The sequence below is a fragment of the Octodon degus genome, unplaced genomic scaffold, assembly GCF_000260255.1.
Source record: "Octodon degus isolate 3935 unplaced genomic scaffold, OctDeg1.0 scaffold00070, whole genome shotgun sequence".
NCBI lineage: Eukaryota > Metazoa > Chordata > Mammalia > Rodentia > Octodontidae > Octodon > Octodon degus.
In genome coordinates this window covers 4,929,064-4,955,981 of record NW_004524646.1, presented here as the reverse complement: position 1 = coordinate 4,955,981, position 26,918 = coordinate 4,929,064, and the positions used below count along the sequence as shown (strand labels likewise).

General features: G+C 54.6%; 1 protein-coding gene across 5 annotated transcripts in view; it reads right to left on the bottom strand.

Moving 5' to 3' along the window:
• The window catches only part of Prima1 (proline rich membrane anchor 1), a 52,638-nt gene continuing 25,720 nt past the window's right edge, over positions 1-26,918 (bottom strand). For 2 of the 5 annotated variants that reach the window (XM_023719674.1, XM_004635146.2), the window contains exons 4-5: positions 13,348-13,477; positions 1-2,949 (exon numbers count right to left, since the gene is read on the bottom strand). In XM_023719674.1, coding sequence (XP_023575442.1) covers positions 2,847-2,949; positions 13,348-13,477 — 233 coding nt within the window. In that variant the 3' untranslated portion in view covers positions 1-2,846. Of the gene's footprint in view, positions 2,950-11,056; positions 11,564-12,124; positions 12,264-13,347; positions 13,478-26,918 lie in introns of those variants that run through there. The other 3 variants (XR_002821907.1, XR_002821906.1, XM_023719675.1) reach the window with 3 other exon arrangements.

Genomic DNA, 26,918 nt, shown 5'->3' with positions numbered 1-26,918 from the left:
GTATATTTTTATTGAAAATAAAAAAGTCATGGTGCTTCTTTCTTCATACAGCATATAGCGCAACCCCCAAGGCTGCCCGTCCTGCCTCCTGCACAGAAGTCTCAGCATGAAATCGACGTTAATGGCCCATTGGTGGACAAGTTGGCATAGACAGATGCTTGTCCATTGAGACAGATTGCCTAGGGACAGGAGCCCTTGTCCCCACACACATGGCACATCGCTAAGAAGGCAGAGTCCAGGGTACTTACATTCATGCATCACGTCTCACGCTACCTCGGCTGTGGGGTCATACTTTGTACAGATGCAGAGAGTACAGTAATTATATATACAGATATTTCTTTAAATATATAACTATATAATATATATGTTTACATTTTTATACCTATTCATCTTTCTTCCAAAACTTCCCAAAAAGCCTCTTCACAATGCCTGCTAACTCTGGGAACTCCCAAATGTCACTGAGTTCCAAAGTGGGGTCACCTACCAGACAGGTGAGAAACATCTGAGAAAATGCAGAGCCAGAATGTGCATCTCATTCTCGACCTCAGATCAGTCTGAGAAAGGGTCTGGGTTGAGGGGCTGCAGATTCACTTTACACAAAAGCTCCAAGCTCACATACCAGGCTGCAGCAGGTTGCCATGTGCACCAGTTGCCCAAGTGACAGCCTGGTAGCCTCCCCCGCTGCCTACATGTCCTCTGAATACCTGTCCTGAATTTGGGGGCTTTGTTCTCAGGTGATCATTCTGTAAAAGAATGTGACTCTTTCTTGGTTTTCCTTAACTGGCTGCAAAGGGACAGTACAAGCTGGATGGAGGGGAACATACACGTGAACTGGAGTCCTGGGTGTTCCGAGGACCAGCATGATGGAAGCGCCACAGGTTCCTGCAGCCTAACTGCAAGATCTGGGCTTACTATGTTTAAGCTATAGTCAGGACAGTAGAACCCAGTGGGCATGGATATTCGGCCATTCCCGGCCTTTCTAGGTTGCCCTAGCTCACCCCTCAGCCAGTAGCCTCCAGCCAAAGACACCCGCTGGCCACTCTGGACTGGCCCAGAGCACCGCACCTGCTTTTTTGTCCATGAAGCCCAAGCTACGGTGTGCTTAGGGCCAGATTCCTGCTCACCTGTCCAGGTATGTGCTCAGGGAGGGGGCTCAGGGAGGACCAGGAAACTGTGGGCAGCAGGGCACAGTGCCCTGCAGTCGGCTCTGCCAGGCTTCTCTCTCTCTCTGGCTCTGAACTTGAAGCCCCTCCTCTGGCCTGCCTGCCACCTGACTCTGCATCCTAACAGTACTGCCAAGCGTTCACCAGGCAGAGGCTTTCGGCAGCACCATGACGATGCCTAGGCATGCCAGGAGAGTGAAATTCAAATAAGTCCTCAAGCTGAAGGAGGAGAAGGGGAAGAAAGACAAAAGCCTCTGTGGGAGGGCATATCCTGGGCCTGACCTCAGTGTGTACATACTGGCCAGGAGAAGGACAGTGACAGCTCTGGGCACAGGGCACTGGGACGGTGGACATTTTGGTCAAGTGGGGACCAGTTTTCATGTCTGTCCACCTCACCTGGACTGGAGGGTCTTACCGCAACCCAAATACCCGCCAGAGAAGTACAGTGGTGGTGGAGGGGCAGACGAGGTCCAGCCAGCTAAGGCCACACGTAACTGTCACGTGTGCCTGGTTCCTTCTGAGCAGGTATGTGAGGGTGGTGAGGGGACCACAGGGTCAGGAATGTCCTCCTCACTTGCCAAAGGAGGTGAGTTCACAAGGTCACTGCCTCCACAGACCTAGCAATGTATCACCCTGGGAGGTGGCCACCTGCGAAACTGGTTGGTAGGGCAGAGGTGACCAAGTCTGGAGGCTCCTGCCCTTCACCTCCGCCTTCCACACTCGCACATCTAGAGCACTGGACCACAGGACTCAGGAAGAAAACTCCTCCTTCAGGGGCTCTCAGAAGAGGCTCTAGGTACCACTGCCAGGCCTTAGGAGGACAGTCCCAGAGAGGGGGCCTCAGGCCAGCACTGGCCTAGCTTAGAGTGCCCAGTGGCTTTGGCACAAGGGTCGACCTCTGCCCAATGAGGCAGGGCCTGGCTCACATGAACGGGGGGCTCCTACTGCTGTCTGAGAACAGATGCAGGGGCCTGGGCCTTTCCAGGGTCACTTAGCCTCAGCTTCTGTGACACAACACTGTGCATGTAAATGTGCCCCATGTCTGCTCATGAGAGTTCTTGGGCTGGGCTTGTGACAAGCAGGTGGGAGCCATGACCATGGTGTGAGTAGGAACTGGAGGGTGGACACAGGCCCTGAAGACTGAGGACAATTACAAAAGAGGGATGGACAGCTGTGTGGGAAGCACCTTTGAAAGGGGACATCTATCTCATGGCTGTGTCGATGGCTTCTGTTGGGATGTCCACAGAGAAGCAGGCCACTTCCTGGAGGAGGAAAGGTCTTCAGGCCAGAGAGTGGCCTCATTAGCCTTCCTTTAGCTAAAAGGGGGGGTGCCTCCCTGCCCCCCACAGGTAGACAGACCTGCTGCCTTTGTCAGAGCCCGTGCTTTAGACAGCAGGTGGGGAACAGTCAGTGAACCAAACACAAGACAAGGAGCAGGATGTGGAGAGCCCTGGGCGGTGATGCTGCCCCAGGTGCTGCATGCAGGGGACCTGGCTCAGCCCAGTGTCTGCGCTGCCCCCACCCATTGGCCAACTGGGGCTGGCCTGGGAAGAGGTCGGTTTCTCCTTCAGGAGGCTTGAGGCCTACAAGGCAATGAAGTCCCGGCCAAGCCAGGGTCAGCTTCCCATGTCCACTAGTGCCACCAGGGGGTCCCTCTGGCCAGCGGGTCCAGGACCTGCAGACTCACACCACCGCGTTGCTCACATCCACCCCTTTGTTGCTCTGTGAGGAGCTCATAGGATACTCAGCAACGCTGGTGCCATTTTCATCTTTTCGCAGGGGTTTCCTGGAAGGGAGGGAGACAGAGGGGCAACAGGGAACATCATCAGTTGCCAGTGACTACGGGGTGTGTGATCCCCCAGCCAGCTGAGTCCCAGAATGAAACCCAGTCAACTCAGTGCCGCGTTAGCTGCTGAGCTTTGCGTTCAGTCAGAAGCTAGATGTGGTCTCAACTAGGATGACCACAAAATTTAGTATGCAAACCAGACAGAGTTGAGAGGGGAGCTACTGACAATGGAGCAGGGACAACAGGCCTACATTGGAACTGTTCCACACAGACCAGAAAGAACGGCCAGCCCCAGAGGCTCAAGCTTTGATGGGTCTCTCTAAGTGTGAGGGGACAGAAATGAAGATGAATATGGGAGGGTAAGGACAATTAGCAGGAGAGAGGCACTGGTGGTGGGATTTTGCACTCTCACCTCTGCATGATCAAAGGCGAATGGAAAACATGATGGAGATGTGGCGATGGTGATGGTGATGGTGACCACGGTGACAGTGATGGTGGAGTGGTAACGAGGGAGGAGGTGGTCCTTACAAAGGTGGTGATGGCAGAAGGGCTGCAGGTGGTGGTGACGACTGTCGTGACATCATGGTAGAGGAGGTAGTGAAGATAGTGATGGCAGGGTAATGGCAATGGTGACGAGGGTGGTGGTTGTGATGGACGGGCTGGCAGCAGCAGTGGCAGTGCGTTGTGATGATGATGGTGACAGATGCTTAAATTAAATTTGCCAGTACACACCAGCTGGCCTTCCCACTGGCCACTCACTCTGGACCCCAAGGACCACTCCTTCTAGACTTACAAGGGACCAGGAGGCTGGAAGGAAGGCTTAGAAAAGGCCCTGGCTGGTGTGCTAATGTTCTGAAATCTCACCGCCATCACCTGGGCTGGGTCAAATCCTGTTCCCCCCTGGCTTCATTCAGATGGGCTCTGGCCTTCACCCTGCGTGTCGGCATCCTCCTGATTGGGGCTGTACATTTTGTGTGTCCCAACTCCATGCCACAATACTGCTGTCTCTTGGATGGATCGGACCTGATAGGGCCATACCACAGGCATTTAAATGCCATCAGTTGGCTGGAGTGAGCTTTAGTTGGCCCTTGCTTAGTGTTGTCCAAGTTACAGGCAATCAGGCTCAGCCAGAGTGGCGGTTCCTAGGAGGGTGAGGTCAAGCCCTCACTTCCTCCCCTGGTGCCTCATGCCTTGGGCAAAGCGCTCTGGTTCAGAGAGTTCCTTGTCCCATCTCCCAATGCCCTGGAGAAGTTAGGCTGGAGTTAGGAGTCATTTCATGAGAAACTGAGGCTAGGAAGGCTATGCCTTGCTGAGGAGCCCCAGTCGGATGGTGGAAGGGCCTGGCCCACTGCTCAGTACTTCTGTCCCATCTAGACATCTTCCCAGTCAGCCTGCATTGCCCCCAAAGCAGGTTTTGTGGTCCCCTTGGGTTAGGCAAACCTTCCTCCACCCTCCTCTTTGTGGGCCCGAAGTCCTGCAGTCTCCCAAGAAGCCTGTCTCATTCAGCTGTGCCCCAACATGCCCACACACAGCACCCCAGACCCCAAGATGGAGCTACCACAGCTATCTGCACACTGCGAGGGATGGATCCCCAGAAGCCAATGTGGCCTGTTCTCTGGATCCAAGTTTTCCACTATCGTGCCCCCTGGGCTGCAGCTGCCCACAAAACTTTCTGGGCTTCGGTGGTGCCCAGTGGCTTCTCCTTAGAGCAGCACAGTCTCTGTCTGCCTCCAGGAGCCATCCCTTCACCAGCTACAGCCTTTAAGGGTGACACTGTGGCAGCACTGAGGCAGATGTCATAGCTCAGTGCACAGCACCACCACTTTCTGGCTGTGTGGCCTTGGGCAAACAATACAACCTCTCCCCACCTCAGTTTCCTTGTTTATAAAATGGTGTAATAATGTCCACTTCAGAAGGTCGTTGCGAGGATTAACCATGTTAGCACACCCCAAGCACTTAGGTGAGTGCGTGGTACGCAGTAAGTGCTTGTAAGTATTTGTTAGTGCTCAGCATTGCCGTTGGGAAGGTGTCAGTGGGGGTCACTCTGCTGGCCTGAAGCGGCAGCCAGCACTGCAGAGACTTCCTACCTATTGTGTGCCACCTGGGGCTCCAGAAGGGGTAGAGCAAGACTCTAGGACCCAGCCAGCCTGGGCTCCGTGGGCCAGGCAAAGCTGGCCCTGCCAAGCCAGGACAGGTACCTCCACCCTGTCCAGGCAGAGGTGGCCACCGAGGGCCCCCTAAATGGCATGGTTCCTGAAACCAAGAGAAAGGTGGGTGAGCCAGGACCCCTGCTGCAGAAAAGAGGGTTCACTGTCCTGTAGGCCTTTTGTCCCCAACGCCAGGCCTGTGGCAGGCAGTGGGCACTCTGTGCTCTGACTGCATGCACCTACAATCTCAGGGGGCCATTGCACACTCTGGGCCCCCAGCAGCACTGCCGGACTGCACTCTTGGGCTGGCCGACAATGATGGGAACTGTCCAGGCTCAGCTGTGCTGTGCTGGGGACCACAGTCAAATGCAGTTCAGAGCAGCCTTGAAGGGGGTCCACACTCCTGTCTCTAACACCCCAAGGTTTACTTTCAATGCAGTGAACAACACAGCTCCTACCTCCCCTCTCCTGAGGGCATTCATCTCTCTCACTTTATGTGTGTGTGTATGCATAAACACACACACACATGCGTGTGCATCCCCATCATGAAACTCCTCCACAGCCTTCAGGCTTCCCCAATTTCTGAGCCACCACAGCATCACTGTGAGAAGCAGCAGCCCCATTTCCAATCCCGCCAGGACTGGGGTGATACAGGAGTGTCACTTGGAGTTCAGCATAGCCAAGAGTCTTGGGTAGCTCCTGGGCTCACCTCTGTTGGCCCCTGTGCCCAGCAGCATCCCAGGAACTGGGTGTGCTGAGGGGAGTGGCTGAGGGCATGGCATAGCTGGCTGAGTGTGTTCGCCCTCTCCGAGGCTGTGACTGTCCCTCTGCCCATGAGTACTGGTCTGCAGCCTGAGGCCAGCTACGCCACAGCCCTTCCAATCCTGGATGCTGGAGACAGGACTGTAGGACCAGAGTCCTGGACAGGAAATGTCCAAGCTGGCTAGGCTTGGTGACTGTGCTCCCAGCCCTCAAGATGCCAGAAGGACCTGTGGGACTAGGGATCCTTTGTTGAAGGGACTGTGGGAAGAGATGGCACCCATGTCACCAGGCTGTGTCTGTCTCTCTGGGGTTCCACAGACAAATGTTCTTTGGGAGTCTCTTCTGGACCAAGGAAACATGTGGGAGGAGGTGACCTTAATTAAGATGAGCTCTGTCAGGGCCACCGCACAGCAGAACAGGAGGGGACCTGGAGCCACATAACATGGGCATGCCCTTAGCACCAGTCCCAGGCCTAAAATGTCTCTTTAGCCACAAAAGCTCACAGCGATGGCAGGAAGTCTAGAACCCCCACCCCTCTAAAGGCAGGAATCCCAGAGGAGTTGGCCATGCCAGGGGGCCCTGTCCTATGTTCCTGGACACTCAGCGGGACCTGGGCTCCTCTGCTAAGGGCTGCTGAGGTGAGGGTAAGTCCCATACTCTGGACCAATCTATCCCATCCTGGGCACTGTGCCACCTCTGAGAGTTCTGGCACCACCTGGTTGACACAAGCAGCTCTAGCTCCAGAGTCCTAGGGGTTCAGCTCACTTACGTGCACTAAAATGGCCTGAATGGCCCAAGAATGCCAGCCTCAGCCCAACATCATGTAGCATCAGGCCACATGTGAGTAAAGACTGTAGTGACTCACAAGAACCATGAATGATGGCAAAGGTGAGATCTCAGGGAGAGAAGGAAGGCACCTGCTCAGGGCTGACAGGTGAGCCAGGCCGGAAAGGAGCCTTCCCTGTAGGGAGCAGGCCAGGTGCTGTGACTGAGGCCCTTGGGGTAGAATAAGAGAGAGTGGTAGAGAAAGATCAGGGAGCAAGAGGGAGAGAGGGACAGGACCCAGGCCGTGCCAGGCCGTGCCAGGCAGTGTGAGGTGCTCCCAGCAGGTAGGGGTGGGGGTCTCATCTGAGGAATCCTGTCCACTGCTCACCCATGACCTTGACCCAGCATTTCCAGAGAGATGGGCTGCAGGGGGAGGAACTTGTTGGGAACCAAAGCAAAAGGCCCCAAGAAATAGAGACTTGTTTGGGTTTTGCATCAGCCATCACCGAATCTGTCCTCAATCTGCAGCCTCCAGTCACCAACACAGCACGGTGGCAAGGCTCCTGGCCTCACTGCATCCAGGGCCAGGCAGATGAAGCAGGCTGGTGTCTGCTGCCACCAGGGTGGGATTTCACTGCCCGTTGCTGAGGGAGCTCTCTTGCAGGAGAGCCAACAGGCCCCCACAGGCACCTCAGGACACCTCATGTCCTGCTCCTCCTTGCCTCACCTGAGCTCTGCTGAAGTAAGGATTACGGTGATGATGGTGACAGACACCATGGCATCTGGAACACAGAAACACATGTACTCACAGGGGAAAAGTCAATCTCCAGGAACCTGGCAGATGGCAGAGCGGGCCAGAGTCATGGGATGGAGTCCTGAAGTCACAACAAAGAGCAAAAGCTAGCTTCCTGAAAGCTACCACGGTCCCAAGTGACCTTACTCAGATGGCCTGAGCAGCCCGGGCAGAAGAGGCCCTTCCAGAGAGTACAGCAACTTGGACTGCCCTTGGGTTCTGCTAGAGGCCCAAGCAGGTGGTGGCAGAGGAGAGAGCTGCACTTGCTCCTGCCCCAAGGGTGTACCCTGTGGGGAGCAGCACAGGTGGCAGCTGTTGGGGCCCTTCTGAGGCGATCCCTGCCTGAGAATGTCACACACTGGACCAGGAGGCTGTGCCACTGCGAAATGCAGAGGGCCCCACGGAGCTCCTGCTTGGAAAATGCCGAGGCAACAGGGCGTGGAGCGGGAGCAGAGGGCGAAGGGGCGAGGCCCGGGCATCGGAAACGCACACACATTCTCCACTGCAAAGCTAGATTCTTCCTCACTCACCCAGACGACAAGAGAAAATGAGTCTTCCGGAATCCAAAGTAGCATTTGCCAGTTTTAAAGGTGGACCCTGGCAGGTCCCGGTAAGGGAGCCCGCAGAGCCACAGGAAGTCACTGAGGATTCCCGCAGTGAAGTCGGGAGAGGTGGCCCCGGGTCAGCTCCTGGCCTTCCTTACGGGCAAGGGTGCGCAGCAGCTCAAACGTGTGCACGGCTGCAGGTGTGCGCACCCCAGCGTCACACTGAGCGCGACTAAAGCAGAACAGAAACCTGCGGAGGGCTGCGGACTCCCCACCTGTGAAACAGTGGCCGACCGCACCCTCGAGCGCTCTTGGTCCACATGAAGCCCATCCCTGCCCCTCCTCCATATCCCAGCTCCGGGGTGACCAGGTCTTCTCTGCAAAGCCAAATAAACCCTTCTCTGGGCCACCCCAAAACCCCCAAAAGGAAAGTAAAGTGTGAAAGGGAAAAAAATCCTCATCCCACTGATGAATTTCCTATGGAGTCTATGCCTCAGGGACGATCTTGAAGTGAGTTCATGGAGGAATCATGCTGGTGGGCCGCGCCCCGGAGTAGGGCAGGGAGAGGGAGCTGAGGGTGGCCGGATCGCAGCCATGCTGGGACCGTGCAGCACGGAAGGCTGCTGGAGACAGGGGGACAACAGTGGCTTAACGGCTGTGCGGCAGGCCCGGATTTTCACGGGTTCCCCCAGAGAGGAGAATGAAGTCTTGGGACAAAAATGGAACCGTCGTTTTTGATCTTATGGCGCACAGGCATTGTGAACGCCACAAAGGGAAACAAACCACAGCACACAAATGGTTCAGCCCAGGGCAGTATTGACACTGTCACACTGATACTCAAGCCCCTGCATCCCACCCTGGGTGGAGGATGAGCGGGGACCTTCCTAGTCTGTGGGGGAGGGAAGCTGACCCGCCCATAGACAATGATCACCAGCGGAAGAATATTTAAGTCGGACTACGGGGAGAAGCGCCGGAGGAAATGGCTACCGATTCAAAGCGGTTGCCCCCAAGAACGAGGCTGGGTACGAAGGGAATGCCGGGCCCTTTTTCTTTTCCGTGATGCTGCGGATTTGAGCCGGGAGCCGTGCATATGGACAGAGTACCACTGAGCTACGCCCGCGGCAGTGTTTTGCTTCTCAGCCTGTGGGACATTTGATATTTTAAAACCAGGTGCACGCACGACTCTGATAAAAATGAGAATTAAGTTAAAAGGGGGTGCAGAGATGGGTGTGGCGGCAGCCTGTCCTCCTCCCCCTCTCACGCCTGGGTTTTCCTACACAGTCGCGGTATGTGCGCTCAATCTGATTATTCCGCTCGCGAGGCAAGCGTCTGGATATGTTCACCTCTGCTCCCTGGACGGGAGGACAGAGCCCAGCACACAGACGGTGTCCACGGACCAGCCGCGCCTGCGGCCGCCCGAGCTCCCGCAGAGGCTCGCAGAGGCCAGGCCCGAGCAGCCGCAGGACCCCTACAGGAGCGCCCGCTCGGCCACCAGCACGGATGCGCACGCACACTCAGGCCGTGGCGGCTCTGCGGGCCTTTATTGATCTTCTGCAAAGAGCCCCTCGTGAAGTCGGCAAATGGACAGCAGCAGGAAAAGACCCATGCCATCGACGCCCACAGAGGGGACGTGCTGTCGCTGTGCCCGGATGGCGCGGATCCTGGAGGGGGTGTGTGGGGGGAGTGGTCCTCCCTCATGTCTGCTCAACCCAGAGCTCAGCGTGAAAGGTGTGCCCGGCAGACAGGATGCAAGAGGCCGCCCGGGGAGCGTGGCCCCTCTGAGCGTCCCGGAACTCCTTCCCCACTCCAGAGCTGGGGTTGAGCCGCCTCCCGGGCAGAGAGCAGGTTGGCACTTTACCTTGGTGACTCTGACTCCCCTGTGCTTAAGTTTTCCTTGCTGCGCTGGCCCAAGATGGTTCTCAGGGCAGTGTGGTCTGATTAATGCCCACTTTCCCCTCCAGAGGGCAGTGCAGCGCAGGTAGGTCCTGTGCCTGAGTACCCACATGTGGCCCGCGGCCTGCACACCACCCCGCAACTGGCCCCAAGCCTGGTGGCCTTGTGGTCAATATGCATACATCTCAGCGGTGGACTGAACTAGTAGTTGGGCCTCAGAATGAGCCTAGCACCTCATTTCCCATAGAGGGTACACAGAGGTGCTCACACAGGGAAGGCTACCCTCGGAGCTCACCCTGTGACTGCTGGCAAACACACTTGCTCACACAAGTGCCGGGCACTGAGGCCACCGGAATGCGACTGCACAGCTTCCCGTGACCAGGAAAGCTTTGGGAGCCAGAGTGGCTGGCAGGACTGGGGGCCACAGGAGTGGCATGCCTCTCGTCCTGCATCTGCCTCTAAGACACTTCCGGGTCCAGGTCTGGGCAAGGCACGCCCCTTCTCTAGGCTGTGGAGGCCCCAGAGCACTGCCCACACGGACTGGACTGGACCGGGGACCTGGGAACAGCCATGAGCCCAGGGTGGAGGGCTGCAGCATCAAATCTGCATCTAAAAGCCAATCAGAGCCCCCTCCCACTGAGATCCAAGATCCCTCCAGCCAGGCCTTGTGGTTCTCCTGGACACAAAAGTGGGGGGAGTTGGGGGTGCTTTCAGTGCCCTTCCGGCCGACACCCCCAGATGAATCACCTGCAGCACTGCCTCCCTACGTCAACTGATCCTATAACTTCCTCCCAGAAACCTGGCTCTAAGAGGCTGTATTGAAGCTATTCACAGACTGCTTGGAAACCCTCCCCCCGGGGGTGGGGTGGGGAGGGGACTTGAGGCTGAAGTGAATAAAAAAATGTGGGATCTATCTATCACTAAATTTTTCTTTCGAAGGCTTTACAGTGATGTGGGATGCTTTTGTTTCCCTGAGAAAAAGGGTATGATTCAGATAAATTACTGACCAAAAAAGGAATAGCCCTGAGCAAAAAGTACAACCGGCTGCTGACTGGCACAGTGCTACACGGACAGACAGACAGACTGACACTGCAGCCTAGGCCAGTGCCTGGAGGGGCTCTGTTCCCCCACACACACACACAAGCCCGGTGCAGTCCCTGGGGAACAAAGCCCTCCAGGGTCCTGGAAGCTACCAGCTCCATTTCTGTCCCTACCAGTGTGCACACAGCATCCTCCTGTCGCTGGATATCCACTCACTGTACTAGGGGTACCCTCTGGAAAAGGGCTTCCTGAAGGCAGGGTCTGCTGAGCAGCCCCTCCCCACTAGGTTCCCACTGTATGATTCTGTACCGTGGTCTTATGCTTCTAGGCCCTTTTGCTGCTAGATCTCCAGTGGTTCTCCAGGCCTCTCTGCTCCTTGCACCTGCGCCACCCCCGAGAGCCCCGCCCACTGCCCCTGCTGGAGGTGGTGCTGTGTAATTATTCCTTCCCTTTCTGCTCCTCCAGTTGAAGCAGGAGAGGCTTGGGGCACAGGGGGAGGGGGCGGAAGTGACCCGGTGTGGCTTTTGTAGCTCTTGCAAAGATTATGTTGAGTATTTCCCAGGTAAAGGAGGAGCTGGCAGCCGCGCCCTGGGAGTGCGCTCTCCCTCAGATCCCTTCAGCAGCTCCTGGTGTCCGGTAGCAGGCGGCCAGCTGCAGGGGTCACGGGCCTGTCAGGCAGAGGCTGTCATGAGGCAGGGACTTCCTAGGGCCCTGAGCACAGTGGTCTTTGCCTGAAATGCCCCCATCTAGTCTGAAAGCCCTTCTGCTCCCGCAGGCTCTCAGCTGACATGCTGTATTACGGCATAAGAATTCACTGGGACTCCTCCGGGTGTCCACACACGCTGCCAGCCCTTTGCCTCCAGCCTCAGGGACCCACTCACTGGCTGGCCCTCCTGGGGTTAGCGGAGCAGCCTTGGGCAAAGCCTGGGTCTTGCTGTCTGTGCACACACAGGCTAGCACACGGCAGATGCTCCCAGAACACTTGGGAAGGGCACGGGCGCTGTCCTTGGGAGACTCCAATGCCTCTACCTTGGTTTCTGAGGCCAGGCCCCTGGCTGTAGTTACAGGGTCTCGGAACCTTTCTCTCTGTCCTCCACCCTCAGAGAGGCACAGACAGCCTTGCCACACTGGCAGGCCCCCTCTTCTCTCCCCACCCCACCCTGGATGAAGAGCAGAGAAGAAAGTCAGGGCTCTTCCCAGCCCAGCATGGGACACGAACTTATTAGCACCTCAGTGTGCAAAAACAGTCCTGCAGTCAGGGCTGGGCTTTGGGTCACATGATTCTGGGTTCAACTTCTTCCTGGCTGTTCCATTCTGGGTAGTCCCCTGGCTCCTTAGTGCCTCAGTTTCCCCACTGACAAACTGGAGCTGATTGGAAAAGGTAGAGTGAAGATGAACAGAGGCCATTGGCAAGCAGCTGAGCATCCTGGAGAGGAACTGTAAGACTTCACGCTTATCCCTTTGCCATCTATTGTCATGTTCGGAGCCTGCCCTGAGGGCTGAGTGTTCAGGGTGAGAAAGGTCCTGGCTGGGGTTGGGGGCAGATGGCCACGGATGGCCTAGCCTGGGTGGAGCTGCCACCCCTGGGCTTGGGCCTGCTCTCCCACTTCTTCCACCCAGTTCCCAGAACAAGCCATCCTGGTGGCTTTCATAGCCCTTCATCCTGTGGGCCTGAGTCATTTTAATACTTTTAACTTGACGTGTTACTCTTCGTGCTTTTGAATTACTAATCAAAGTCACATGAAATAGATGATTAAAAGAGAAAAGAAACTATTTTAGCTGTTATAATTATTCTTTTTTTTTTTTTTTTTTTTTTTTCCGGAACCGGGGATTGAACTCAGGTCCTTGTGCTTGCCAGGCAAGCACTTATTCTACTGAGCCATCTCCCTGGCCCCCTTATTATAATTATTCTTTATGTGGACCCTCTCATTTCAGATCTTGAGGAATTGGGGAAAAAAAGTTCTTAGGGCTATTATAATAACAATCCCTATTACCCTTTGATGCTTTCTAAAATTTTGGTGTTATGCTGGGCTTCACAAAGAACTGATACTCATCAAATGCTTGTAGAAGCAAATGTCTTAAGAGTGAGTGGAGGGTTATGTCTGAGATCAATTTTAACCTATTCTAACAATGAGAAAAACAAAAGGACATAGATGTGCACTTAACAGCATAATGTTGGTAATTTTTTAGCATCACTGTCTCTGTGCACACACAGGCCAGCACACACGCTAGTTCAATCTGCTTTTACTGTTGTTGTTGTTGTTGTTGTTGTTGTTGTTTTCTCTCTCATGGAAGCCAGGGCTTTTGCACTGAGCGACATCCTGGGCCCTGCTGTTTTTATTTTTGAAGACCAAGTCTGAGCTTCCTTCTTATATACGTGTAATAATTTTTCTAATTGAAAAAGTGATCGGGATGGCGGAAGAGCCTTCTGGCACACGGGGTGGGCACTCACCTTTTTATGGCTTTGTAACAAATGATGACAAGGACAGTCAGAAACACCAGAGAGGCACAACATACGGCGATGACGATCACCAGCCCCGACCACCAGCTTTCCTCAGCAGGGCACGAGGTCGAGTTGGGAGCTGGAAGAGACAGCAGCAGCCTGAGTCTCCATGTATGAGCTGATTGCAGCCGGGGTCAGAGGAAAGGCACGTGGTTGTCGCCCCCGGATGAGGGCCCTCTGACCTCTCCTGCCATCCCTGCCCCCACCCCGGAGTCCATGACGTCATGGCTGGCCTCCAGCCCAGCTGACCCCCATCCAGGCCTGGCCTGCACAGAGCAGGGGTTAAGCACTATGCCCCGCCATCTATCGTCCCTTGGCATGAGCTAACTGACAGCAGGGTCAGGTTTAATTTCCCATGAAAAATAACAGAACATCTCATTCTCTCAGTTGAGGCATTAAATTGGGTTCCTCAGCAGGTGGGGGTGGGGAGCCAGGCTCAGAGGGGATGCCGGGTGAGGAAGGAGAGAGAAGGAGGCCACTTGTGTTGGTTTCTGGAACCAGTTTCTCACAGAGCTTGGCTCTCTTGGATTTGGCCCAGGAGGGGGTGCCTGCAGCTAGCTCAGCCTACACAAGGCGGGGAGGAGAGAATGGGGAGAAGTCTATGCTTGACAAAGCATGTGACACTGGTGCTACAAGGCCCTCCGACCTTTGTGTGATCTGTGGAGTGCTGAGGGTGAGCCCCCGCCCCCTGGGATGGGCAGTGTTGGGGTTCACCTAGAGGCCCGTTCTCATCCTTCAGAGAAAAGCAAACATCCCCACAGCCTCACCCCAGAGTTGTTGAGAAGACCCAGATACAACTGGAAAGAAGTGTGCAGAATTGCAAAAAGAATGGGAAAGGGGAGGGAGAAAGAATGGGAAGGGAGAGAGAGAGAGAGAGAGAGAGAGAGAGAGAGAGAGAGAGAGGAAGGAAGGAGGTGGGAACATGATAAAGGAGAGAAGAAGGGATGCACAGACAGACAAGGCCACTAACTTCGGTCCAGTCTTCAAGACAAGATATATGCAAAGGAATCAAAATGACAACAAAGACTCTTGCAATGGTCATGGGCTCCTTGTGGCTGCAGTGGTTGGGGAACAGGTGGCTGGTCTTTATGCAGATGTGAGTTTGACTGCATCATCTGACAGCTTGGACAAAGCTGGACACCACTGGGAGCCACCCTTCCCAGCACCTCAGACAGACACCCCCGTGTCTCTCTCCAGCTGGTCCCCACCCTGGGAGCAACCACCACTGAGTTCTGAAATCAATTGGATTTGCTTGTTCCTGACATTTGTACAAATGGTATCATGCTAGATGCTTTTTAAATTTTTTCACTTCCTTTATTTAACACGGTAGCTTTGAGAATCATCGCTGTCCTTGCCCTTCTCTGAAAGGCTTTCCCTTGTGCCCACACTTCTGTGCCCTCCCACGCAGAGCAAAGCAAGGCAGACACCAACGGGAAGAAGGGAGTGGTTACAACCTGTAGCTGAATTCAAGGCGGCTGGATTAAGCAATCCAGAAACCATTATGTGCTTCCCAGGGGACTGGTGCTAAGCCCTCATTAGCAAATGCGAGGTCCCCAGGGTTGGACCTCGGATGTTCACAGAGCCTGAGCGGAATCAGCAAAGCTTCCTGTGAAAGGGTGGGACAGGGACACCTAGGGCTGCTCTGTAATGCCAAACCGTTTCCAAGCCCCAACATCTACAAGATGCAGAGCACTGAATTGAAAAGAGGAATGAACTCCAGAATAAAGGGAAGGAGGGCCCAAAGCGTTCTCATTCCCTCCATGATGGACTTGTTCAATGCTTTGTGGTGAAATACCAAGCCAGATCCTCCCTCAGTTCACGTTGGGGGTGCCGCTGACTTGCCTGAATCTTTCCAGGGAGACTCAGCACAGATCCAGGCTTCGCCTTCCCCACAGCAGCCGCCGCCGGAGGGCTCAGCAGGGCAAGCAGGTCACAGGAGGCTGCTCTGTCCACACTGGCCCCTACCCCCAGGTTTGCTCCTATCTTCACTTCCCCGGGAAGCAGCGTTAGCTTCTGTGACTCTTAGGCTATAACATCTCTGGGCAAGTCCCCAGGGCTGCCTTTCCCACTGATAGCCTAGGAAGGTTCCCCAATGTCCCCCTGTGGGGAATAAATCCACCCATTTGTGGTCACAGCCAGGGGCTGTCATTCAGGCCAGCAGCTCTTAGACAGATGGGGTCGGGGCTATCCGGTCTGCACAGTGCACAATCCCAGCAGCTGTGGGCACTAATGACAATGAACTAATTATTTCCACATAAGGTAGAATTGTCCTTTGAAAAATAGGACCCCCGTTCAGAAATGCCATCAACCTGGAATGCAGTGGTAGATTTCAGTGCCTCTTTGCCTTACATTCTCTATTAATGGAGTGGGACTTTTTTGTCATGATAACTTTTCCAAACACAGTTGACCCTGAAAGCAGGGAGTCCTGGCAGAGAGTGTCCTCTGCCCAGCATCCTCAGCAATACACTGAACGCTGGGTGCAACGAAGGAAGCAACCCCAGGCAGAGCTGCTCACGGACAGGAGAGCGGGAGGCATTTGCAAAACCCAGGCGAGGCATAAGCCTTGGATTTTGCTCAGGAAGTCAGCTGTTGTGCTCAGAGGCTGCATCCTTATTTATCCTTGCTTGAGTCAATTAGAGAATGGGAGCGCTGGAGGGAGGCTGGGAGGTGTCATTTCAGAAGGGAATAAATACTGAGGCTCAGGATGAAGCAGCAACATTCCCAGGGGACAGGGCAAGGACAGTTTAGGCTGCCTGCTAGGCCCGCCCTGCGTCAATCTCCCTCAGTGCTAGGTGCTGCCACTATCTCTCCCGGAGGGTTCATATCCAAGAAGGCAAATCCCAAAGGTATTCATTCATTCATCCATCCATCCATCCATCCATCCATCCATCCATCCATCCAGTGCCCAACACTGCGCTAGGACTTGGGAGTACAAAGAGAAATCAGACATAAACTGTGGCTTTACCAGGCCTGCACCAGCTGCCTTGTGGGTCACGACAAAGTAGACTAAGATCTGATCATCTCCCTCCAGGAGCCAGGCATCTCCAAAAGAAAAGACATGCACGAATCGCTAATATGCAAGGTGAAGTCGCTTGTGAATGAGAGAGGATGCCCTGGGTACTAAGATGGCTTAGGAGCGAGGGTGAGGCCGTGGGAGAGACAGCTGGCCAGACAGCAAAGGCTGAGACAGTCAGAGTGTCAAGTGCCAGCCAGCCAGAGCTCTCCGTCACTCCCTCTGAACATGACAGCAAGGCAGGAGTGTCTTGACCCTGCAGGGGTCACAACCCCCTCTCTCGTGAGACTCTGAAGCTGTCTGCTGTAAACACTCCTGCCGCCTACACAGACCACAAGACTGGCAGGCGGGGAGGATGACTTCAAAGGCCCCAGGCCCCGCTTATCCCAAGCAGAGGAGCTGTGTCTGCCCCATTAGCAGAGGCAGGCTGAAGGCTTTGGGGCTTTCGTTTCCAGCCAAGGTGAGCTGAAAAACAGACTATGAAACACTGGTTCTCTAAAGAGCAGGCATGGGCGTGGTGGCGCACGCCTGTAATCTCAGCACTGGAACAGCTGAAACAGGAGGATCACTACGAGTCTGAACTGCAAAGTAAGACCCTGTAACAAATAAAGAGCAGACATTAGGCAACAAAGACAGTGACCCCCCAAGAGACAAGAAACAAGTGGCAGCTTGCTGCCCTGAGAGTCTTGCAGTAGCGCTAGGAAAATGGAGAGTCCAGGAGTGACCAGACGTGTCCCCTTCCTTCCAGGGACCTCGGCGAGGATGAAGCCCCAGCACAGCATATCTAACCACCAATGGTGTGTGATTATACACTGTGGCAAGTGCCACAGGAGAACCAGGAGAGATCCAGATGTGCCACAGGTGCCTGGAGAAGAGCCCGGTGTGTACACGTAGGGATGACTGACTGGGTACTCAGGGAAGCGGAGACAAAGGAGCCCTTCGGACCCAGCCCAGGTCCAAGGCCACAGAAGAACTGCACGGTGCAGAGCGGCCTCGGTGATGAATGCTTTTCCTATATTCCTCGGGGTGGGGGAGGGGGGCTGGCAGCTGTGAAATGAGCCCATGAGGTCCCATCCCTGGTAGCAGCCATCCTTTCCCACGATGGCTTCAAGGCCCCTTCTAGGTACCACAGTGCATGGCCCCATTATAGTCCCCTCTTTGCAGTGGGGAAACCAAGGGCACACAGCCAGGGCCTGTGACAGCGCTGAGTCAGCTCTTCATGTATTAATATAGATGGAGCCAGTTGTTTCAGAGCAGCTGTGTCCAGATGTTTGACTGACAGAAGAGCACTGAGGGAGGGAAGAATGAATGGAAGAGCAGCAAAGGCCCTGGAAACTGCTCCGTTTTGCAACACAAAGTGAAACAGAGCCTGGTTCTAGCAGAAGAGAGACAGCCACGTTGTCTGTTGTGGAATCAGGTTTCTGCCTTGCATCAGAGGCTTGAGCCATGGTTGGCCTCATGATCCTCTGGGTGGCCACCGCAAGATGTCACCAGGCTGTATGGCACCCAGCTTCCTGAGCACAGCCTGAGTTCTCAGCCCTGGTGGGACACACTAGGCCTCGGGGACACCCTTAGACAGCTCTCCTTCCTTTCAAAGTCCTTGGTGACACAATCCCAGGGCTGCCTGTGTGGCTTCCCAACAGTTCCCTGAGCTTAATTAGCTATAATAATGCTCAGGTCAAGAGGAGGGAACTGGCCTGCAGGATCCTGCACCCTCAACCACCCAAGACCAGCCCTGTTCACAGGGATGGCTCAGGAGATGGGGGACATCTGTCCCTGTCTCCTTCCAGGTGAGATCCACCAGCTTGCTTCCCAAACACAGGACTAGCCCTGTCCTTCCTACGGGAAACATAGGCTGGGCTGGATGCAGAGTTGTTTCAGTAGAACAACATTAGTACGGCTTTGTGACATCATGAGGTGACAGGAGCTACATATCCCTGTGTTTAGGTCTTTAAGGACCTTGAAGGTCCTGAAGAGGGTACCTACAGGTACTTCTGTCTCCCACCTACCCTTAAGAAGAGTTTTAGGAAATTGTCCTGCTTTCCAAGGAAGAGTGGGAGCACAGGAGCCCGGCCTTCGTGGAAGGGGCTAAGGTTCTCCTTGTCGAAGAGCAGGCTTTCTCTGCCCCTGCCCCAGCCTACCCTTCCTGGTTTCATGGGGCTCACAAAGACAGCAGGGAGCTGGGAGTTAAGACTGGGCTGCCAGATCTGTTTCATAGACCTGTGGCACAAAGGAGGAAACTGAGGCTTGGAGCAAGGTGATGGGAGCCTTCCCAGGGCTGCAGTAGGCCCATCAATGCTCTCAGTCCCAAAGCACCCCAGGGGATGTGCATCCTGTCCCTCATGGGCCAACAACCCTCTCCCTGCCTCTGTGTCCAAGCCTAGGGCCTGCTGGGCTGTGGGACAGACACTATGTCCACTAAGGAAGATGTGTGGGGGGGAAGCTCTGCCCTCTCGAGTCCCTCCCCACAGAGAGTCCCATTGTCTTCTGACACAAGGGACTGACTCTTGGGCCACTGCTGTGCTGTGCCAGGGTGTCCACCTCCCACAGGGCTCGACCACAGTGTGGGTGTGGGGCTGTGCACTCGTTTCTGACCCTGGAAGTACCAAAGCTGTGAGCTGGACTGGAGAACTGCAGACACCTGGGACCTTGGTGCCTGTGGCAGCCTCTGCAGTCAGCCCCTACTTCTACAGAGAAGAAACATGGCCTCTGTGTTGCCGGGGAGGGGCGCCTGGTGGCCTCCTCCTGCAGCAAGGGAACTAAAGGAAGTACCAAGCAAAGGGCTTGGGCAGACATCCCTTGGGCCTCAGGCAGCCCCACACCTCTTCTCTGCTATTGGGACTCTGATTCAGGCTGCTGGGTCCTGCACAGAGGTGCCCCTTTCCGTAAATATTTAAAGTTCCTCCCTCCAAGCAGAGGCTCCTGCAGTAGGCAGCAACCAGCGACCCACACGGCAGGTAGAAGGCATAGCTCCCTCACCCACACCTAGCAAAGGGACAGGGCGTGGCCCAGCTTCACAAAGGGAGTGTCCTTGGGGTACCTGGTGGCTGGACCTACCCCTTCTCTGCTGCAGGGGAAGGCTATTTGTGAATGCTCCAGTCTATACTGGGCAGGTGACACTATGCCTGGCTGGCCTGCCTTGGGGGCCAGCTGCCTCCTTCCCCTGCCCCTTCCTCCTAAAGGTTCCTAGGTTCCCACTCATCTAGGAACACCCCCCAACTCCAGGCAGCTGGGTGGAATTGGGGGCTCTACGACTCAGCACACTGGGTTTTCATTTGCCACACAGGGAAAGGGCTGGTCCACATTCAAAAAGCCGTGGTTAAAACTCAGCCAGAAGACGGACCAAGGGTGCCACCAGGGGTGTCTCTGGTCTCCAGAAAGGACCAAACTATGCAGGTTGGCCCAGTTGAACCCCTCACTGAGCCTCTCAGAGAGGCTGCCCAGGGCCTGGGTTCCACCCTCACTGCTGTATGAGCAGCCCCCAAACCTCCTGTCCCCCTCAGCCTCTTCTCAGCCGTTGCCCATGGGCACCACGCCCCAGATGCACACGAGGACCCAGCCACACCCCCAGGCTTCCCCTTAGAAGTAATGCGTGTTAGTGTCTTCATTCTGAATCCTCATCACCACGCACCACTGCCAAGACACACCGAATACCCCAAGCTGGTAGCTCCAGACAGGGACACCCAAGGGCAAGACTCCGATTCCCAGTGGTACACACCTTCCGAAACTATGCACAGACTCAGGCAGCAAACCTTCACCGTCTGTCTTGGACCACCGCTACAGAGGCAAAGTACCTGGGGACTCTGTAGACCGAAGCCCTGCAGGACTTAATAGCGACCATCCCAACACAGCTGGACTCCTCAGCCAGCCCTGCTGACTCGGTGTGAGCCCATCCAATGCCAGCTCTGGGAAGCAACAGCACCCCTACCCCTGCTGGTGCAGGGACTGAATGAGGTACTCAAGCAGAGAGCTGGAGATCCACCTCGGCTGCCCCTCAGGCCCTGTCCTTTCTCACCGGCAGAACCCTGATTCTCCTCCTGTGCCTCCCACTCCTACAGGGCCCAGGTTTGGGCTTGACATGGCTGTTCCAGTCTTTCTGCCTTGCAGTGGCTTGGGGACCGTGTGATTCTGGCCAGTGTCAGAAGAGGAAGAGCCCACTGGGGGCCTCAGAAATCGCCTCCTTGCTCTTCTAGGAGACAAACAGGAGGAAGCAGCACCTCCTGGACATGGCTGTGTCCTTGTTCCAAAGCAAAGCAGATTAGGCTCCTTCAGGGTACTGAGGGCAGGACGGGTGGAGCGTGAGTGGGGTGGGCAAGGTGCCTCAAGGGGTGATGGCTTGGTATGGAGCTTGCCCTGCGGGTGCCTGGGGGGAATCACAAAGCCAAAGCCCTGAGGTAAGTGTGGGCCTGGCAGGTCTGAACAGCAGGATGGGGGCTGACAGGACAAGGACTAGAGAGAGATGACAGTGCCCTGGGCCCAGAGGCCTCGAGAAAGCCAGAAGGGGAGGAGGCGTTGCAGAGGATCCACAGGGTATGAGGACAACGTCTGACCAGATGAGGAAACTGAGGCGCAAACCCACAGATACCCAACTTCACCTGGACTGCCTGGCTCCAGGACCAACTTCTGACCGCTAAATGCACAAAAAAGCAGGCAAGCAAGCAAATCCACGGTGGCACAAGCTACCAAATGAAATGCTTTAAAGAAAACAAGATGGGTGACCCAAGGAAGCACACTGGGCATGACAAGGGTAGAGGGGTGTCACAGGGATGGGGAGAGGAGCTGACCCTGTGGAAAGGCCCTATCCGGCCTGGCCTGGACTAGCAAGGGACAGAACAGGCGAGCCACGCCTCTCGGTCCCCCTTGCCGGAGGCCGGGACCCAGCCTGCCGCTTAGGTGAGGGGCTCTGAACACTGTCTGTGGCTGTAACCGAGGCCCATGCTCTGGTTTATTTATTTCTGCCTGGCGTTCTGGGCACAGAGCCCAGTGTCGTCGTACTGTAGCTGCGCATCAAGGGCACTGTTAGCAGGCTCAGCTCCTGCGGGGGCATTTAAAAAACCCAATACATTATTAATTGTCTCCATCATTCCTGTGCCTAATTAGGAAAGGAAAATTATGAATTGGGCCTGTCTCTCCGGCGGGGGCAGCTGCAGCTTTCCCTGGTGGAAGGGATTGGGTGGAAGCCGGAGCAGCAGCCCAGAACAGCAGTTCTCTGGCTGGTAAAACCAATTATGCCTCTGGTGGAGACTGAGGAGCGCACCCCCCCATTCCACGCCCAGCGGCCCTCTTTGTCCAGCTCCTGAAGGTGAGGACTTCTTACTCAACAGCACCCACTTGCTTTCAGAGGTCACCACCTGGGTCTCCTCCGCAGACCTGCTGAGCCTGCCGCTCCCACCATGCAGCTACATAGAAGGTCCACATGCACCGGCTTTAGGACAGCGCAGCAGCACTGACAGGCCGGTACCACATGTGGAGGGCTTAGGGTGACACCAGAGCCCACCGTCCTTGGCCCGAGTCTCTCATTCTAGGTCTGTCCCGCTCCTACTGTGTGCCATGCTCTGTGCTAGATACTACCCTGGGAGGAGATGCAAGGTGGTGACCTCTGCAGAAGGACCCTGCCTTCAGGATATGCCCACAATGCACTGCAGAATGAACACTCATCACCATGGAGATGCAGCCTGTGATTCCTCCCTCGTGGAGATACGCGAGTGTACATGCCTTAGGGATGGACAACAGGAAGCTGTCAATCAAAAACCGAGAATGCCCTGGCGTGGGGAGCTGTGGGAGCTGGTTAAAGTAATGAGCTCATCTTTGCTCATGAGAGGCCCTCCTGACCTCGACGTAGGCAAACATTTGCTCCTGATACGGTAAGCGCCCAGCAGGCCCAAGCCTGTGGCTGCTCAGAGGATGCCAGGCAGCTTCATCCCCCTCACAGGGCTCTGAGCCGTGTGGGTGTTGGTACATGCCTGTACTCAGCACTCTCAGAGGCTGAGGCAGGAGGGTCATGAGCTTAAGGCCAGCCTGGACATATAATAAGAATTTGTCTAAAAGCAAAACAAAACAAAAAACACAAAAACTCCCCCAAAGACTACTAAGGGACGATAAGGGCATGAGTGTCCACTCTGCTGTGTTGAAAAAGCTGTAATCATTTTGAAAAGAAACACGGGTTTTACTTGAACTTGTGGTTACAAACTCGGATTTGAAGGGCAAATAGGACCCACAGCTTGTTTTGTAAATAAAGTTTTGTTGTCACACAGCCACAGACATTTGTTTGCATGCTGGCTCTGGCTACTTTTGTGCTCTAAGAGTTGAGTGGTTACAACACAAGCCATGTGACTTGCAAAGGCTTCGTTTATTTTTTGGTACCAGGAATCAAACCCAGGGCCTCACACTTGCCTGACAGGCGCTGTACTGTTGGGCCACATCCCAGGCCCAATACTTCAGCATGTGTCACCTGGCCCTTGCGGAAGTGTGTTTTGCCTGAAGTTTTTACCAAAGGTTTTTAGGTAAGCTTAGCAGAGACATCTGAGAATGCGCTAAAATTGTACCTCAAATTTCTGTTTTGCAAGTAAACATTCCACGCCTTTTGTTGTATTTTTAGAAAGTCCCTTTACTACAAATGTCACACCAATGCCTTGTTGGGAGACTCTAGGTTTATGGCCTAGAGTTCTGCCCCATCTGGCAATTTTAAGGGTGACAGTGCGGTGTGACAGCAAAGCCCAGGAGATGGACAGATGGGCCCAGGTTTGGACCCTGACTTGACCACACCACATCTGGGAGGTAAGCCCAGATAAAGAAGCCCTGGCTTACGCTCCATCCGAAGGATGACAACAGCCCTTGGAGGCTGGTAGGAGCTGCTTTCCAGCTACTGGCCAGGAGGCAGCAAAGTGTCACCTGAAGTGACACATACCAATTTCCCTGGCACCTGCAGCCCTTCTCTGGGACACCCCACAGGGGCTGCTGGCAGGCCAACTGCAGACTAGACCTGCCTAGAAACTCATGCCTTCTACTGGGGCTGACAGTGATGAGGGTGGCAGTCTGGCCCTGCCACAAGCTAGGGACAGCTTTCTTTGGGGGACCTGGCGTCTTCTCTGCCCTGCCCATCTCCTAGGCCCTCTCAGGCTCCCCCAGAAGCATTGCTTTACAGCCTGAGGACAAGTTCCATGTTAGGAAACCTAGACGTGTGGTCACCAAGGTGCTGACAGCGCGGGTCTTCATTATATCACATGAGGCTAAGCTGAAATTCTGTCCCACACAGATGTGGGGGACCACTCTGTGTCATAGGTGTCACCTTCCCAGGACCACCCTGGCTAGCTCTCCGTACAGAACCTATGTCCTGTTCAAAATGTCCCTGTTGGGTGGAGCTGAGACTGAGCTTGGTTCAGGTTGGGATCACAAAGGCGTGATAACACAGCCAAGAAAAATCACAGCTGCTCAGGTGCTCTTTGTTGACAATGAAGAAGGGAGGAGAAGAGAAAAAGGAGGAAGGGCTGGCCAAACAGCTCAGCGTGGGGCCGGAGAGATGGCTCAGTAGAGGGCCTGAGTTCAATCCCCGGATCTGCTCCCCGGATCTGCCAAAAATAAATAAATAAATAAAATAAAAAAATAGCTCAGCTTAAGCAGACGTAGAGGCCAGGAGTTCAATCCTCTGGCCTGCCATGCTGTCCCCACCCCTGGGGCACACTGAGAAGGCCATTGAGACTGGGCGTGGTGGTGCACACCTGTAATCCCAGCACTTGGGAGGCTGTAAACAGGAGGATCACTACGAGTCTGATCTACAGAGTGAGACCCTGTAACACCCTGTACACCCTATCCTAAATACAAAAAAAGAAGGAGAAGATGAAGAGGAGATGGACATTATTTGTGGTGTTGGAACAAAACCATAGCATTAAAGAGAAGAAAAATTAATTAAAACTAAATAAAGCTAAAAATTCAGTTTCTCAGGGCCAGCCAAATAGCTCAGCAGATTAAAGCGTCTGCAAGCAGACACAGGGACCAGGGGTTCCATCCCTGGGCCTGCCTTGCCGGCCCCACCCCCGGGGCATGCTGAGATAGCAATTGAGACTGGGTGTGGTGGTAAGCATGTGTAATCCCAGCTACTGGGAGGCTGTAAATAGGCAGATCACTATGAGTCCAGTCTAGTATTGAGACCCTGAACACCCTGTAGACCCTTCCCTAAAATTTAAAAAAAAGAAAGAAAGAAAATTCAGTTTCTCAGTTACACTAGCTGTATTTCCAGTGTGTTTGTAGGCAGCGTAGGGCCAGAGAGCTGGGGGTGGGATGGGGGTGGGGCAGGATGCTCAGCTTCCCTTTCCAGAAAGGCAGCCACCAACACTTTTCTCACCACAGGGAGGGCACAGAGAGACAGCCACAGGCACGTCACCAGTGCTACCTATTATCAAAACATGCGTTTCTTAGGCTTTCCTTAAAACAGGAAAGAAAAGAATTATTAGTTGTACTTTAATGCAACTAGTAACAGAGGGCTCCTAAGAGCTGGAAAAGCCAAGGCAGAGAGCTCAAAGGACAATGACACAGGCAGAGCCTCTGAGCAGGAAGGCTTCTGACACCAGTTCTGGGACAGAGAGAACCCCAGTTGGAGGCGAAGCTTGGCTCCAACAAGCCAGAAGAGACCCGGGGCATCTTCCAGCACCATGCTTGGCACACACACTCCGCTTTTTAGAAGCCACAGGGCTGGGACTGCAACACTTGGCCCTAAGAGGGGGCCACTGCGTCTTAGCAAAGCCAAGGGCTGCCTGTGACCTCATTTTCCATGTCAGGGGCCCAAGAGTCTGTAGAACCTGGTCAGGCCAACTCCCACCAGAATCCCGCTACCGCAGCACTGAGGGACAACATCTGTGTCACCAGCCCAGCCAAAGGGTGGAAATGCTGAGACTGGCAGAAGACCTCCCCTGGCAGCCCACTCCTTCCTGGGACTCTTGTTCTCTACCTGGGTATGTAGTTTATTCTGAAGACCCAGGTCACACAATCATTGATGCTGAAACTCTTTGAAGTTTTCAAGTCACCTCATCGCTCTGGTCTCAAGGGCCTATGTCTCTGCCCGGTGGGAGCAGCGACACAGGCTAAGCAGGGTCCTCGACCTCAGCACTGCGGACATTTTGGGCTGGATCATGCCTTGCTGTAGAGAGCTATCTTGGGCACTATCTGCTGTAGGGGTGACCAAAAGTCCCCCCTGGGAACCACAGGGCTAGAAAATGCCCAAGGCTCTGTCCTTGTCCCTACATCTGGTGTCGAGATGGGTGTAAACAGTCAGCAGAGCCAGCAGCACAAGCCCGACTCTGCCTCCTGGAGTGCATTGTGCCAACCCCAACCAGAGGAGGCAGTTAAACTTGATGGCCTTCCAGCTGCAGCAGTCTACGACCCCAAGCCAACTGCCTTCAGACTGACCCCTGGCTACTGAAAGCCACACAGTGGAACTGTCCGTAACAGGGTCCAAGAAGAACCCAAGGGATTATTTCCAAGGCCCCCATAACTCTCTGTCAAGGGGGAGACAATGCGCCTTTGCTACCCACAGTCCAGTTCATTCTAAATCTGAGAACAAGGAAGCCATTCATTCTGTGGCAAGAGCTGTCTGGGCAGGGGTAGGAAATGGCGGCCTCTGGCCTTTCCTGGTAGCTGGTAAGAGTGACCTAGAAACTTGGGAATAGGGAACAGGCACTACTCACATTGCCTGGCTTTTTTCTGGCAAAGAGTGGGGTATAGTCTAAAGGATGTTCGTCCCTGACCCACCTAGGGCTCACCCTCCCTCCCAGGCGGAAGGCCAACAGCAGAGCCTTCTGAAAGGCGCTCAGACCCAAGCCTGGTCTCACTGGGGAGATGACACCACCCCCCCAGACAGCATTCCCTGCGAACTGGGGGGCATAGTGCAGTAGGGCCACTTGGGCCAGTTACAGCAGGACTGCTCCAAGCTGGGGTGTTCCGGCCAGACCTCGCATTAAAGCCCATAATGTGAACTAGAGGTAACTTCCCCATCAAAAAAAGATGCTATGATCATAATTTATGCAAAGCCGAGGCCACTATTGCTTGTACTCATGCAAAATACTGATGTGGTTACCATGGTGTGGTGGTACCAGGCTAGCTCTGAGTCTTCAGGGGGAATTTTTTTAAAACTTGTGATCTGCTGTCAAATGGTGTCAGAAAATTTTAGGGAGCAAAATATTTACATTAAAAATGTACTTAATGAGGGCTGGGGAGATAGCTCGGCAGTCTAAGCACCTGCCTGACAAGTGCAAGGACTCGGGTTAGACCCCCCAGTACCACATGCCGTACCTGCCCTGGAACCCCGGGCATGTTGAGCTGGCAGTGAAAGCGGGCATGGTGGCACAAACCTGTAATCCCAGCACTGCGGAGGCTGAAAACAGGAGGATCACCGAGTCTGAGCTGCGGATTGAGACCCTGTACCAAGTACATAAATAAATAAATAAGTGACTTAAAAAATGTTTGCTTAATGAAAGTACAACAGCAGTGCTCGCCCTACTGGCTGATGCTGGAC